General features: G+C 38.1%; 1 protein-coding gene and 2 non-coding genes across 4 annotated transcripts in view; all 3 read left to right on the top strand.

Moving 5' to 3' along the window:
* Positions 1-645: 645 nt before the first annotated feature.
* Positions 646-717, top strand: trnap-agg (transfer RNA proline (anticodon AGG)). Its single transcript has one exon. It is a non-coding gene; the product is annotated as a tRNA-Pro (tRNA).
* A 569-nt stretch (positions 718-1,286) lies between these two features.
* trnap-agg (transfer RNA proline (anticodon AGG)) lies at positions 1,287-1,358 on the top strand. Its single transcript has one exon. It is a non-coding gene; the product is annotated as a tRNA-Pro (tRNA).
* A 1,107-nt stretch (positions 1,359-2,465) lies between these two features.
* The window catches only part of bbs9 (Bardet-Biedl syndrome 9), a 290,122-nt gene continuing 278,935 nt past the window's right edge, over positions 2,466-13,652 (top strand). For both annotated transcript variants that reach the window (XM_085803054.1, XM_085803055.1), the window contains exons 1-3: positions 2,466-2,586; positions 6,028-6,147; positions 7,500-7,650. In XM_085803054.1, coding sequence (XP_085659180.1) covers positions 6,036-6,147; positions 7,500-7,650 — 263 coding nt within the window. In that variant the 5' untranslated portion in view covers positions 2,466-2,586; positions 6,028-6,035. The remainder of the gene's footprint in view (positions 2,587-6,027; positions 6,148-7,499; positions 7,651-13,652) is intronic.

A 13,652-nucleotide genomic window follows, 5' to 3' on the forward strand; every position in this document is an offset into this window, starting at 1 on the left:
ACATTATATAGATCCATTGCACACAGAATGAAACATTTCATGCCTTTATTTATTTTAATTGCAATGATTATGACTTTCAATTAATGAAGACCTGAAATTCAGTATCTCAAAGAAATTGAATATTACAAAAGACCAATTTAAAAAAGCATTTCTAATATGGAAATGTTGGCCTTCTGACAAGTATGTCCATATATATGCACTAAATACTTGGTTAGGGCTTTTTGACTATTATTTACTATTGGAAATGATATTCTAATTTATTGAGATGCACTTATTACAGGTTATTGTGAAGAAAATATTCTCATACTTTTGGATTTATTACAAAACTGGAACTGAAATCTTAACTTATTTGATCTTATTTTTAAATTGCTGAGGGGTTTATTGTTTTGTTGAATGTAAAATATAAAATTTCAACGGTTTTACATACAACCACATACATTTTACGGACATATAGTGAACAAAAAGAACAACATTTTTTGCAGCAGTACATGCATTTTAATTATTATGTTGCTGCAGGAGTTGTGGCTGCAGTTACCGCAGCTGACCTGTAGATGGCGCTAAAAAGTGCAGTGATATTTCAAGGTAACCAACGTGGCACCATGTAATCTCAGGAACTGTCAGTCACGGGAGTTGTACAGTACATATGGCTCGTTGGTCTAGGGGTATGATTCTCGCTTAGGGTGCGAGAGGTCCCGGGTTCAAATCCCGGACGAGCCCTTCATTTATGATAAAATTGGAACTTAATTGAACATAAAAGTGCAGAAAATTGAATATCCACGTATCAATAATGGAAATTAGACTCACTTGTAGGGCTCTGTGTTGACATTCACTGAGTCTTACTACTACTACTACTGTTCATGCACATTAGTCTCAACCAAAATACTCCAGTTACTTCTGTATTATAGTCTATTATATTGAAGGTCAATCAAAAATCTATTGATTGTTTTTAGTGTTAACAGTAGGCTATTTGGAGACACGTGCCTGTACAGGGGGATATGTCATCTATTTGTGCGTCTTTGTTAAAGTTGTGTTTCTCTCCCATTTGTTCTGAAATAACGATAAAAGTTGCACCAACTCTGCTGCAGCTGTGGCACAAACTTTCATATACAGTCTATATAGTTATAGTTTATATAGGCTGCAGTGCGACAACGCGCCTCTAGGTGGCGGCAAAACACCAGAGAAACGTAAAGCTGCGCTGCGTGAACATCAGAAGACCCCATAGTTATCCATACAACGTGGCACGTACAGTCAGGTTTGGAAATGGTTGTTGGAGCTTAGAAAGACGTGGCTCGTTGGTCTAGGGGTATGATTCTCGCTTAGGGTGCGAGAGGTCCCGGGTTCAAATCCCGGACGAGCCCTGTGTGTGTTTTTATTTATATATTTATATTATATCATGATGATATAGGCTATAATGAAAATACAGTTGCTCTCCAGAAGTTTACACAAACTGTGCAAACTCGTCAAAGCACAAACAGGCTAAATACAATTGTGTATGATCTCTGTTCTTTCACACATGATGCTGCAAGAGTATAAAACCATATTATATAAAGTTATATAATGTTACATAGATATGCAGCATGCTACAGTCTATCTATGCTTTGTGCACTTAATCATTTAGGTTTTATTGCAGCCACAATTAATGTACTTTATATCACCACAAAAAAATCAAATGCTCTTGTCGTTCAAGTCATTGTCATGCAGTTAAATGCTGCTATAATAAGCATGTTTATTTACTATCAAGACCATTTACCAGTGTTTTGCATATTCTTTAAAAACATTTATTTTTGTCTGGTTTTAATATATTTGCCAGATTTATTTATGTAATTGTTATTCATGTACTTTTTTCCACACATAAGGTTTGAAGCCAACATGTAGCCTACCTTTATTGCACTTTCATTCAATTGATATGAACAATTTAATTATACTCAGACTACTGTAGCTGTTTGTCTAGAAATAAGTAACTGATCAAATCTCAAGACTCTGGTCAGCAGAATAATATAATCATGAAAACATTTCAAACAAAGCTTTTCATACCAAACAGCTAGAGCATCATTATTACATTTAAAATAATAATAAATCATAGTCATAAATGGAAAACAAACAACAAAACATTAATAAGAGCACTAGGGTATCTTTTCGTTTCATTTTTTGTCTTGGTCTAGGTCTTGATAAATAGTAAAACATTTTTAAAAAATGATTTTTTTCCCCCAAAAATATAGTTTCAAAGCAGTCTTTCTTCTTTCTTCTCAGTATTTCTTTTTTTAATTCAATAAAATCAGTACAGATAAAATGACATTCTGACACAGAACAAATAAATCCCTTAAAAACAATTTAAAATTTCTCACTTTTGCAAAGTTATTCTTCATATTTTCCAATAATTTATCAAAGGAACTGCTGTATCTGGTCCGAAGAACTCTATTTCCCATCGGCCCTTGCGCCACTTCCGCTCCTGCGCACACGCGCCCGGCTTCTCCACTGAGCGTCAGTGCCATGACAACAGGACGATGGCTGCGAGCTGCAAGAGGCTGAGAAATGTGATTTTGTTGTGAGCGAGGAGGAAACAAACCGTCGAATCGTTAACGTAAAGGTAAGAAAATAAAAACCTGAATGTGTTTTAATCACCAGCGGAGCAGCGGTGAAAAAAAAAACAACTACACTGTTTTTCCTTTTCCTTTTTTTCTTTTCTTTAGCTGGTGTACACAGGTAACTTCGAGAGCTAGGAGCTAATTAGCCGGCTAAGCTAAAGTTAATTCAGTGGGATTGGAGTTAGCACGAAGCTAATTTACCTGAGCGGGGACACCTGGGTCTGTAACGGGCTGAAAACAGCTTTTTATAGCGTGTTTATGATTCATTAGTGCCTCGTTGTCAGAGAGGAGTGGCTCACCACAACACACACACATACACAGCTCTCCTGGGTGAACACACACACACACACACTGAACCCACAGGTGTGTGTGTGTCTGTTCCTGTTACCTGTAACACCACAAAGTTCAACAGCAGCGAAATGAACTCGTTTATTTTATCGGTGTGGATTGTAGCTTGTGGTTTACACGGACAACAAGCAGAGTTGCACACTTATTTATAAAGCGAATTTTAAAAAAAAGATAGATTTATCCTGACATGATTAACTCCAGTTTTTAATGTGAAGGACATATACCAGATATTATGTTACCTAACTTATCTACACGGTGTGGGAATCACCAGATGCTCCGTGATATCATATTATTGTCATTTCAACACAATATTATCTGGTTAATTATAGTAATCCAGTAACAATAGCCTGTGACCTGCCATGGTACTGCAGATGCAAATTAGCTTTGAGCTGACTCTGGTACAATGTATGTCTAGTATTGCACCTGGCCCCTTTTACAAATGAAATATATAAATGCATAGATAAATTAATGACCTAATAAACACATTGTGATGGCCATTTTGAACAGAAAACTTTGTCATCATCTGTTTTTACTAGTAATAAAAATGACATTTGCATGGGAAGTCAAGGTAGACACACCCTTTTATATGCAAGATCATGACAGTACACATGATTAAGTCTGGATGATGTGTTTACAGCACTGGTCTCTGGTGCAACAGGTTAGTATAGTGAGATTCCCAGATTTCTGAAACCAGGATATGATCATGTTTTTGTTTTCTAAATGACAATATTTTAATAGCCCTGCAAACATACAGCAAGGATCCACTCCTATAGTGTTCAGGAAATTCATTCATGCTATCAGTGGCAACATTAAATTAGAGCTCTGTTCCTACCGCTGACATAGATAGATAGATAGATAGATAGATAGATAGATAGATAGATAGATAGATAGATAGATAGATAGATAGAATGTGTCTTTGGTATTTTACTTCATTGTTGCTCTTTTTAAAGGTTGCCCTTTACAATCAGGCAGAGGGACTGGCGATGAAAACTAGCTTTTTTTTTTAGCTAACTCGGGTGCCTTTACATTTGTTTTTTACAGTGTTTTATTTATGTACATTGCCCCTTGTCAAATAAATTAAACTGAAACTAAACTGAGATAGATAGATAGATAGATAGATAGATAGATAGATAGATAGATAGATAGAGATAGATAGATCCCAAAGGAAATAGATAAAATAAGAAAGAGAAAATTAAAAGAGAGAAAATATATGATAAAATATATTCTACAGTGTCTAAAACAATAAAAATATACTCTACTAGTGCAATATGAATTGTATTCACAGCTAATTAGCGAAAAATGTTGGTTGCAAACTTGAATGTGATGAATATACGTCTTTGTTTTTTTTATTTCATTAGTTTAAAACTATAACAAACTTAATAAAACACTGCATTATTGTGATGTGCATTGATAGCAGTAGGTGTAATATTCCTTTAACTCTGCTCCTATGGACGACGTGCACTCACTGTACAGGAGAGCAGGGATTAACTGCCCGTTCCACCTGCTCAGCACTTAGAGAGCAGAAAAGCTGCTTGCCCCCCTCCCACGCCCCTCCACCCCCCCGCCCCTCCTCACTACCACTCAATCCTGGGACCATGTGACCTGCCGTCCGAGGCCTGTGATTGGCCGTAGCGGTCGGTCAGTGTGTGTGTGTGTGTGTGTGTGGTGCTGTGGAGTGGAGCGTGGGCCAGTTTCTTCTCCTTCTTCCATTGTTACAGTGCAGGTTTAGTGTAGTGGGTGACCTCACTGCTTAACTGGAGCTCACGCTGTGCACCAGAAGTTAATACCTCCTCGTAGGGGTTGTGCCAAAAAATCCATTCACATAAGAATCGTAATTCTCATTTAATACGATTCAGAATCGATATAAAATGTCCCAAAATCGATTAAAAAAAATAAATAATGAAACAAATCTGCTGGCTGTCGGCCTCAATTTCCTTAGAATTTAAAAGGCAGCATGTTTAACTGCACTATTCTTTTTAATAAAGAGGCACTTTTAATGTTGTTACTTAATAAGCAATATGTGACATTCCTTTTATGCAACAGTTTCAACAATTCCATCTAAGCATGGATACATGTTTAAAACTCAATAAATGTGAAAAAGACACTTTAGTCGTTCTGTCTTGCAAAGCAGACTGGAGTAGATCATGAGGATCCTTTGCACACCGATAGACTGAAGCAGAAATCATTAGGAATCAAATCGTTTGGAATTGAGAATCGATTTTGAATCGAATCGTAGCCGCAAAAATCAGAATCTAATCTAATCGTGAGATAGTCAAAGATTCACACCCACTTTAATTCTCTTTTTGAAGCTAAAGTACTTTATTTTCTGTCTGTATTTGTTCATCTGTCACTTGATCAGTGGTTCTTCTTTAGATTATCAATAAAGAGGGTTGTGTTTTTATAAAAGACACAATAATACAGCTCTGGGGGGAAAAAAAGACCACTCAGACACCCTGAGGAAGGCTAATTTGTGCCGAAACGCCTGGGCTGTAACCCACTTTCATTATGTTTTTATCTTTTCTATATGAAATAGCCATTTTTGAATAAAGGCTTTTTACACATTTAAAGAAGAGTGCCTTGGATTTTCCTTTTTTTGACGTCTGTATTTCCACCAAAGAGCAGCTTAGTCACATGATTAGATGAACCTCCTGAGCACTCTGGACTTTATTTTTGTCTGACAAGCACACCTCACTATTTTATAGGTTATAAAAAGCCACTGCTGCTATTAAAAAAATTGCCGTTATTCCTCCAATGTTGATTTCTGAACTCTTCCTAAGTGAAAAAATGAGTGTTGTGTTGTTTAAAAATCAATATGAACTTGTTTTCTTTTGCATTTTTATTTGAGGTCTGAAAACACAGGAACTTTTTTGTTATTTTTTTCTTTTTACCAGTTGTAATTTCCTGCCAATAAATGCTCTAAATTATAATATTTTTAGATAAAATGTTGTCAGTGGTTTATAGAATAAAACAAATATGTTAACTTTACTCAAACACATAGCTATAAATAGTAAAACCAGACAAACTGATCATTTTGAAGTGATTTCTAACCCCGTGCTGTTCTTCCTCTTCTTGTGTTTCCCTCTGCGGCCACTAGGAGGCAGCATGTCTCTGTTCAAAGCCCGCGACTGGTGGTCGGCAGCTCTCGGCGAGGGGGAGGAATTCGACCAGGGATGCCTGTGTGTCGGAGATGTGGACAACAGTGGAAGTGGACATGGTCAGTGTGTAGTTAATGTGTGTGTGTGTGCTGTAACATAACCATGCTGATGTTTTAGATGTTGTAATATGGACGCAAATACAAAACAAATACACATGCAAAAATGCGTTTGGAGTAAATCCCAGTCTTAAAACCAGTCAACAAATCATTTTATTTCATTACTTTAAACGAAGCACCGTGCTAAAGACATTTTTTATTTTTTAAATAAAGCACAAATAAATCAAAGCACTTTCCTTGTCCAGGCGGCTGTAACAGTGAACAAGCAGCTGACAGTTTTGTAGCAGGGGATTTCCAGCCCCATGTTCCTACAGTGTGTTGCTGCTGCTGCTGCTGAATGCACTTATTGTAACTTAAGTTGGTTTGGATAAATGTGTCTGTTAAATCAGCAAAATGTGATGAAATGTAACGCTCCTCCTCCAGACTGAGGAACGTCAGTGTCTCAGCAACATCCAAGGGAAAGAAAATAAATGTGTTCAATGCTTTTTCTTTTTTTTAATTTGTCTTTAAAGTATATACTGTATATCCAATTGTTGCTGCTTTTTTAAGATCTTGTTTTATGCAGTTTTTAAACAGTGCTTTAAAACTTACTTTTATAGGATGGCCTACTCTTAAATATTTTCTCATTTTATTTAATTATTTAGACTTAGATTTTTTCTGCCTTACAAGAGCACTTATGTCTTTTTTATTCATTTATAACTACAGATTCATTTCTATTGCACAGTGCTTCTTTTATTCTTTTTCTGTAATGTTTTATCTGTAAAGCACTTTGTGCATTTACTGGAAAAGTAGATAGATAGATAGATAGATAGATAGATAGATAGATAGATAGATAGATAGATAGATAGATAGATAGATAGATAGGACACATGTTAAAAGCTGCATCCTATGTCCTGGCTCCACCTGTAATTGTATTACTATTAATAGAGTTGGAAAGACTAAACGTCTGAACTTAAATTCATGAGAAAAATATAAATAGATAGAACTTTATTCATCCCAAAGGAAATTCTTCTGCCAGGATGCTCCAAAGGGAAATGTGCAAGGAAGATAAATAGGATACAAAGAGGAAGTATATGATAAAATATATCCTACAATGTCTAAAACAATAGAATATACGCTACAAGTGCAAAGGGAGCAACCTAGACATAGGTTAAATACTGTGCTACATAATTTGAGTGCAATACATAATTTAAAAATGATATAATACTAATGCAAAAGGGCCAAAACATAATTTAAACATTTAAAATTCTTATTTTTTATTATTATTTATGTATTAAATATGCAATAGGATCTGAACTCTGTGTTGTGTCTTGTATTGTAACGCCTGTACTTGTGTTTTCTCTGTGACCGTGCAGACAAAGTGGTGGTGGGCAGCTACATGGGGATGCTGCGGATCTTCTCCCCACACGGCAACAAGTCCAGCGAGGCGGGCGTGGCCGACGCCCAGCTGCTGGAGGTGCAGCTTCAAAACGCCATCATCCAGGTGGAAGTGGGCAAGTTTGTCTCGTAAGTCCGAGTCGACCACGATCATTGATGCTGATGCGTGGTCTTAATGCTTAATCCTTCGTTGGCTTCCTTCCTTCCTTCCTTCCTCCTCTCTCTGTGTGAGTGCTTAGCAGGTCAGATTGGCATTAGCCCTAATGTCGTCTGCCAGGGAGCAACGTTTTAAATCACTCTCTTCTCACGGATGCAAATCTCTGGCTCGTTTTCTCAGGATCAGAAAGAGATTACAACCCCCGAAAAAACAGAGGGAAACAAAGTCGATCAGCAAATTAGATTTTGTTCTATTCGAGGCTTGCAATATTATGCACCAAACTTCACTTTACATTTGTTAATATTGTTTTTATTTTAGTCTTTAAATGCCCTTTACAAGTTCCCAGAGCGTTCAGAGTCGTCTACAACAGTGTTTCTCAACCAGGGGTACTCGGACCCCCAGTACTTAAAATGATATTGAGCATTTTAAGTGAACAGTCTCCATTTATTTCTTAATTGGGTTTTTATTCAGAAATATCGAACAGGAAGGTGGTGTAAAACTTAATGTTGGGCAATGTTGAGTGTACAGCAACTTTTTAAAAATAAACTTTTCCACTTACATTTGTTGAAATTTGTTCTTTTCTTTTTTTTTACCTTCTAGAGAGCGTACATAAATTAGCTGTATGTTAAACACATCTGAAAAACGCAGCAATGAAATCGCATATTTGCCTTCAGAACTGTTAATAAATATTAGATGATGCAATTAAAAAGGGACAGCGTTGCTAAAAAAACACGCAGAGGGTCCAGTTCCCCAAACAGGTTGAGAACCACCGGTCGACAAATTCTCTGTTTGTGCAATTTACTGTACAATCACATAAAATAGAGACAAAGAGTAAAATCATCATCACTTAACTGCTTTTTTGTGTGAGATCCATACATGGCTTTTCACAGCTGCACTCATTTTTGTAGAATGGGTTTGTAAGAGCCATAATTTATGGACAAATGAAAATGAAGTTAAATAGTTTCTAATGTTTTTGAATTTCATAGTTTGTATTTTTAGTTTATGTATTATATGTTTGGAATGCTCCTTTAATTTGAGTATTTAAAGGGATAGTTCACCCAAAATTCAAATTTCACTCATTATGTGGACTAAGGGCTGGGAGAAGTTTCATAGTCCTCCGTGGCTTCTCTGAGTTACAGGGGGTCTCGGCGTAGCAGTGCATGTCCATATAACGGTTGCAAATGGATACCAACTGTCTTCGTAACAAAAAGACACACCAAAAAACATCCAAATACCTCCATGCTGCTCGTATATAATGTCTGTCTTGTATTGAAGCCCTGAAATGCGAAATTGTTCCGAAGAAAATTAAATAAGTCGATATTTCAAGCTTGTTTTGTAGCGGAAGCTCCTCTTCCTGGTCCGTCCAAATCACGCGCGATTCGCGCCGGCGTCAGCACTACTGACGAACAATTTCGCATTTCGGGGCTTCAATACAAGACGGACATTACATACGAGCAGCATGGAGGTATTTGGATGTTTTTTGGTGTGTCTTTTTGTTACGAAGAAAAGTAGTATCCATTTGCAACTGTCATATTGACATGCACTGCTACGCCGAGACCCCCTGTAACTCAGAGAAGCCACGGATAAGTGAGTAGATAATGAGTGCAATTTGAAAAACTATCCTTTTAAATAAGCGAGACAGCGCAAGTGTTCAGAGCAGAGCTGCGACGAGAAAGGGAGCACATAGTTTTTCTAGAGAATGATGTTATGGATGCAGTTGAATTTTCTTCTAGTAAACTTTTCTATCTTTTTAAATAGCTGTGAGGTTTTTACGACAGTGTTGTAAAATAGGGGGCGCTCTGTGGAGAGCAGGGCCGGCCCTAGCATTTTGGTGGCCCTAAACAAGATTTTTGTTTGTGGCCCACTCTAAGCGCAAACACCAAATCACATACACTGCTTAAAACTGAATACAGACATGTTTGATAGACAGATGTAACAATACTCAGGTGTTTTATCTTCCGCTACTGATGCCAATTTGTCCTAGAAAACTGTATAAAGAAATTATTTATGATTTATGATATTTATTATTTACAAATCCCTTGTGAAAACACTTCTTCAGTCATGAGAACAAACTCTTTTGGTGCTTGAAATAGGATATGAATACAGTAGCCTAATAGATAAGTGTAGAAAACAAGTCTAAAATTAAATTTTGTAAAATCGCCTTTTGAGCATAAATGTTGTCATTCTGGCATTCTATTTTCACCAAATGTCTTAAATGTGAGATAAAAGAAGCTGAATATTGACTTCAAAGCTTCATCAGATTTTTTAAATGAGAAATTAGCTTTTTTTCCTCTTCAAACAAAAATATTTACTAAATAAACAGAAAACACACAATTTTCATTGTTCATGTAATGTGTGTTGTCACTGTGTCTGTGCTGTGTGAAAGGTAAAAAAAAAAAGTGTAAGAGCTTAACAGGTCTGTATACAGAGCTGGAGCTGAGTTTAAGTCTGAACTTTCTCATATATATATTTTTTAAATAATCCTGCTCATCAGATGAGTCAAAACTTTCAGCGTCTGAAGCACCGTCACCACCGCTTCTCTCGCTCTCCAAACGATTCTGCGTGTTTGAAGCTTCACCGTTGTTTTAATTGACAAGTTCGGTCTCCTCTGCCGTCTCTCTCCATGCCAGCCGCTCTAGGTAAACCATGGATTCAACCAATTACGCACAGTGAGAGGGGACAATGCGTGCACCATGCTCTGTTATTGGCTCTCAAACCCTGGCTGTGAATAACGTAGGTCATCGAGGGCGGGTGTATTTGAAAGAGGAGAGCCGTCCCTCGGTCACGGGAGCAGTTAAACCGCGTTTCTACGGCGTAAAATGACCGAAATATAAACAAAAACATATCAAGACCGTCGCGTAAACGCGCGCGCCGACCTCCGTGTTAAAATGACTTGAATTGAACCCCAGTACCTTCTGATCATGTGGCCCCACCTGACGGCTGAGGCCCTAAACAACCGCATAGAGTGTTTATGCCAAGGGCCGGCCCTGGTGGAGAGAAAAAAAAGCGTCCAAAACAGCAAAATAGCGGACTGATAGTTCCCCTTTAAATTACTAGTTATCAATCTGCACATTTCCACTCCAGATGTTCGGTTTGGGGTTATCAGAGTCGTGTTAGAAATGATCCGCTGCAGCGTAAATAGGTGAAGAGGTCGCCGCTGGAGAGGACGAGAAGCCTCTGATCCAGAATCACTGGTCTGCCTCAGGAATCAAACCTCTGATCTCTAGATTACAGGGCTCTCTGCGTTGGCCAATGCTCCATGTGTGTGTGCAGGAATTAATCACAGGTCTCTGCTAAACTCAATGTCATGACCTTGTGTGAATTATAAAGCATTCATAATATAGCTTATAATATAGCTCCTACTTTAAACTGCCGGGCAGAAACACCCATTCATAACTCATCACACTGCTTTTTTTCATTCATAGAAAAGAAAAACAGAAAAGCAAACATCCCATTCCCTGCTGTGACTCCACGAACCACCACGTTCACATTAACACGACTCGCCCCATGCAGAAGTTCCTCTTCTCTTCCTCCACATGATTTATCAGCGGCCCAGTTGAGCTCATACTGTCAGGTTAACCGCCACCGAGCTGCTCGCATAGCTGTCGGCCGGGGAAAAAAAGAAAAAGAAAACGTTGCACTGCATTAAAGGGATAGTTCACCCAAAATTCAAATTTCACTCATTATCTACTCACCCTCATGTCGACTAAGAGCTGGGAGAAGTTTCAGAGTCCTCCGTCTCTTCTCTGAGTTACGGGGGGGGGGGTCCGCGCAGCAGTATTTGTCCATATAATGATTGTCAATGGATACCAACTTTCTTCGTCCAAAAAGACACACCAAAAAACATCCAAATACCTCCATGCTGCTCGTCTGTAATGTCCCTCTTGTATTGAAGCCCCGACATGAGAAATTGTTCCGAAAAAAATTAAATAAGTCTATATTTTAAGCTTGTTTGTAGCAGAAGCTCCCAGTGTCTCGGTTCACTGCTCTTCCTGTGTCAGTGCAAATCGACCGGTGGAACAATTTCTCATGTTGGGGCTTCAATACAAGAGGGACATTACATACGAGCAGCATGGAGGTATTTTGATGTTTTTTGGTGTGTCTTTCTGTTACGAAGAAAAGTGGTATCCATTCACAACCGTTATATGGACATGCAGTGCTGCATGGAGACCCGCTGTAACTCAGAGAAGCCACGGAGGACTCTGAAACTTCTCCCAGCCCTTAGTCCACATGAGGGTGAGTAGATAATGAATGACATTTGAATTTTGGGTGAACTATCCCTTTGAATTGGATGTGAAGATCTGGGAGCTGCTGACCTCGTTGCAGCCGAGGTCAAGAGAAATGTGTGGAACGCTGCTTGTTGTTTTGCTTGCTTGAGTTGTTTGGAAGTGGGGAAAGAAGCGAGAGGCGAGCGAGGAACGATGTGGTGATGATGATGATTTCATATCCATCATGACTTAGATTGTGTTCAGCTCAGCGGGAGGAGGAGGAGGAACTCACTGAACCCTGAGACTTGCATCCTGAAACTTGTGCTACTTGACATTGTTTTTACTTATTTATCAGTCATGGAAAACACATGGGAAAAAAGAAAAGAAAAAAAAAACTTAAATGTCCTGGAAAAGCTCGAGTTTCCGTTTTTCAGATCCTGCTAAAGATTTCTTTTCCAAAGAAGTGCAAAGTGGGAAAACTAAGAGACTTTGAGTTGATGAGTTGTGTTTGCAGTTTTGGACCGCGAGTATGAGAGTAATACAGGACTTAGTTTAAAAGTTTGTGAACATTTTAGAAGTTGAATGAATGAAGTCTGTAGCTGAAGGTATGCTGAAGAAGTTGAGGTTCAAAGACGTAGAAGATTTGAAGAGTTTAAACTAAAGACCGTTTCAATTCATTTGCTATGGGACAAAAAAGTCAGAAAGAGTTAAATATTTTAGTATCAGTAGTATGAAAGAGAAAAGTAATAGCATAAATGTCCTTAAATCAGACGTCTGAGGGTGAGAGAGGAATAAACATAGAAACAATCATGTATAAAATAAGGTACAACTGTCGATAAGAACATTGTGCCATTTTTCTGGTATTAATTAACATATATTTGAGTGTTTGTCTTGTCTTCTGTCCCCCAAAATGTGAAAATTGACAAAAAAATCTGTAATTTTCAGGCTCCCAAGGTTGAAATCCATGTGTTTTTATGAGCTGTTCCCTCGGATGTCATTAGTCTTTTGAACCTGCATAATATAATACCACCCCTACCGGATTGATGGATTGATTTCTTTGTTGCAAACAAATGCACATGGAGGAGAGGAGGGTTAGCAACACAGAGGAGGAGAGACCGGACTTGGAGAGTTCAGCTTTAATGTCAAAGTATAACAACAGGGTGTAAGCACATTGTTTCTCACCGGATGGCACATTTTGTTTTCCTTGCTCTTGTTCTTGTCGTGTCACTGGCTTCCCTGGAGAGATTAAATGATGATTATGTCTTTAATTAAAGGATGTTAAGTTATTGTTTCTCTGAATTCTAGCAATTTAATTTAATTTAATTTAAAAACTGCTGGATCGATGGGAAACCAACCACAACACTAATTATGTTCCACTAAAGTTAAATTGTTATTGTGGAAAATTGTAAAAAAAAAACAAACACCATCCAGCCTCTTAAAGGACAATTCCGGGCAAATTCAAATCGGTGCTGTATTTTCCTAACATTTTAGGAATCTGAAGATTTTCAGTTTAACTGCTCCTGTTTTGCGGTAGTTGTGTCTGTCCGCGCATCGCCACGGCAGCGATGAATGGGAGCGGATGCAAGTTCCGCTGCTTAGGCTGTTTACATCCCTCAAAGCTGCATTTTTTCCCACAGACAGCGTCAGATGGCGACTCAAACAAGCACCAAGAAGTTAATTTACTTGAAGCAAGTCAAGAGTTGATATTCCTGTGTTTATGACACAAACGGGAGCTTTCCGACTGCACGTGAACACACACAAGTCAA

This window comes from Trachurus japonicus, chromosome 16 (genome assembly GCF_045865225.1).
Source record: "Trachurus japonicus isolate A0001 chromosome 16, Traja_1.0".
NCBI lineage: Eukaryota > Metazoa > Chordata > Actinopteri > Carangiformes > Carangidae > Trachurus > Trachurus japonicus.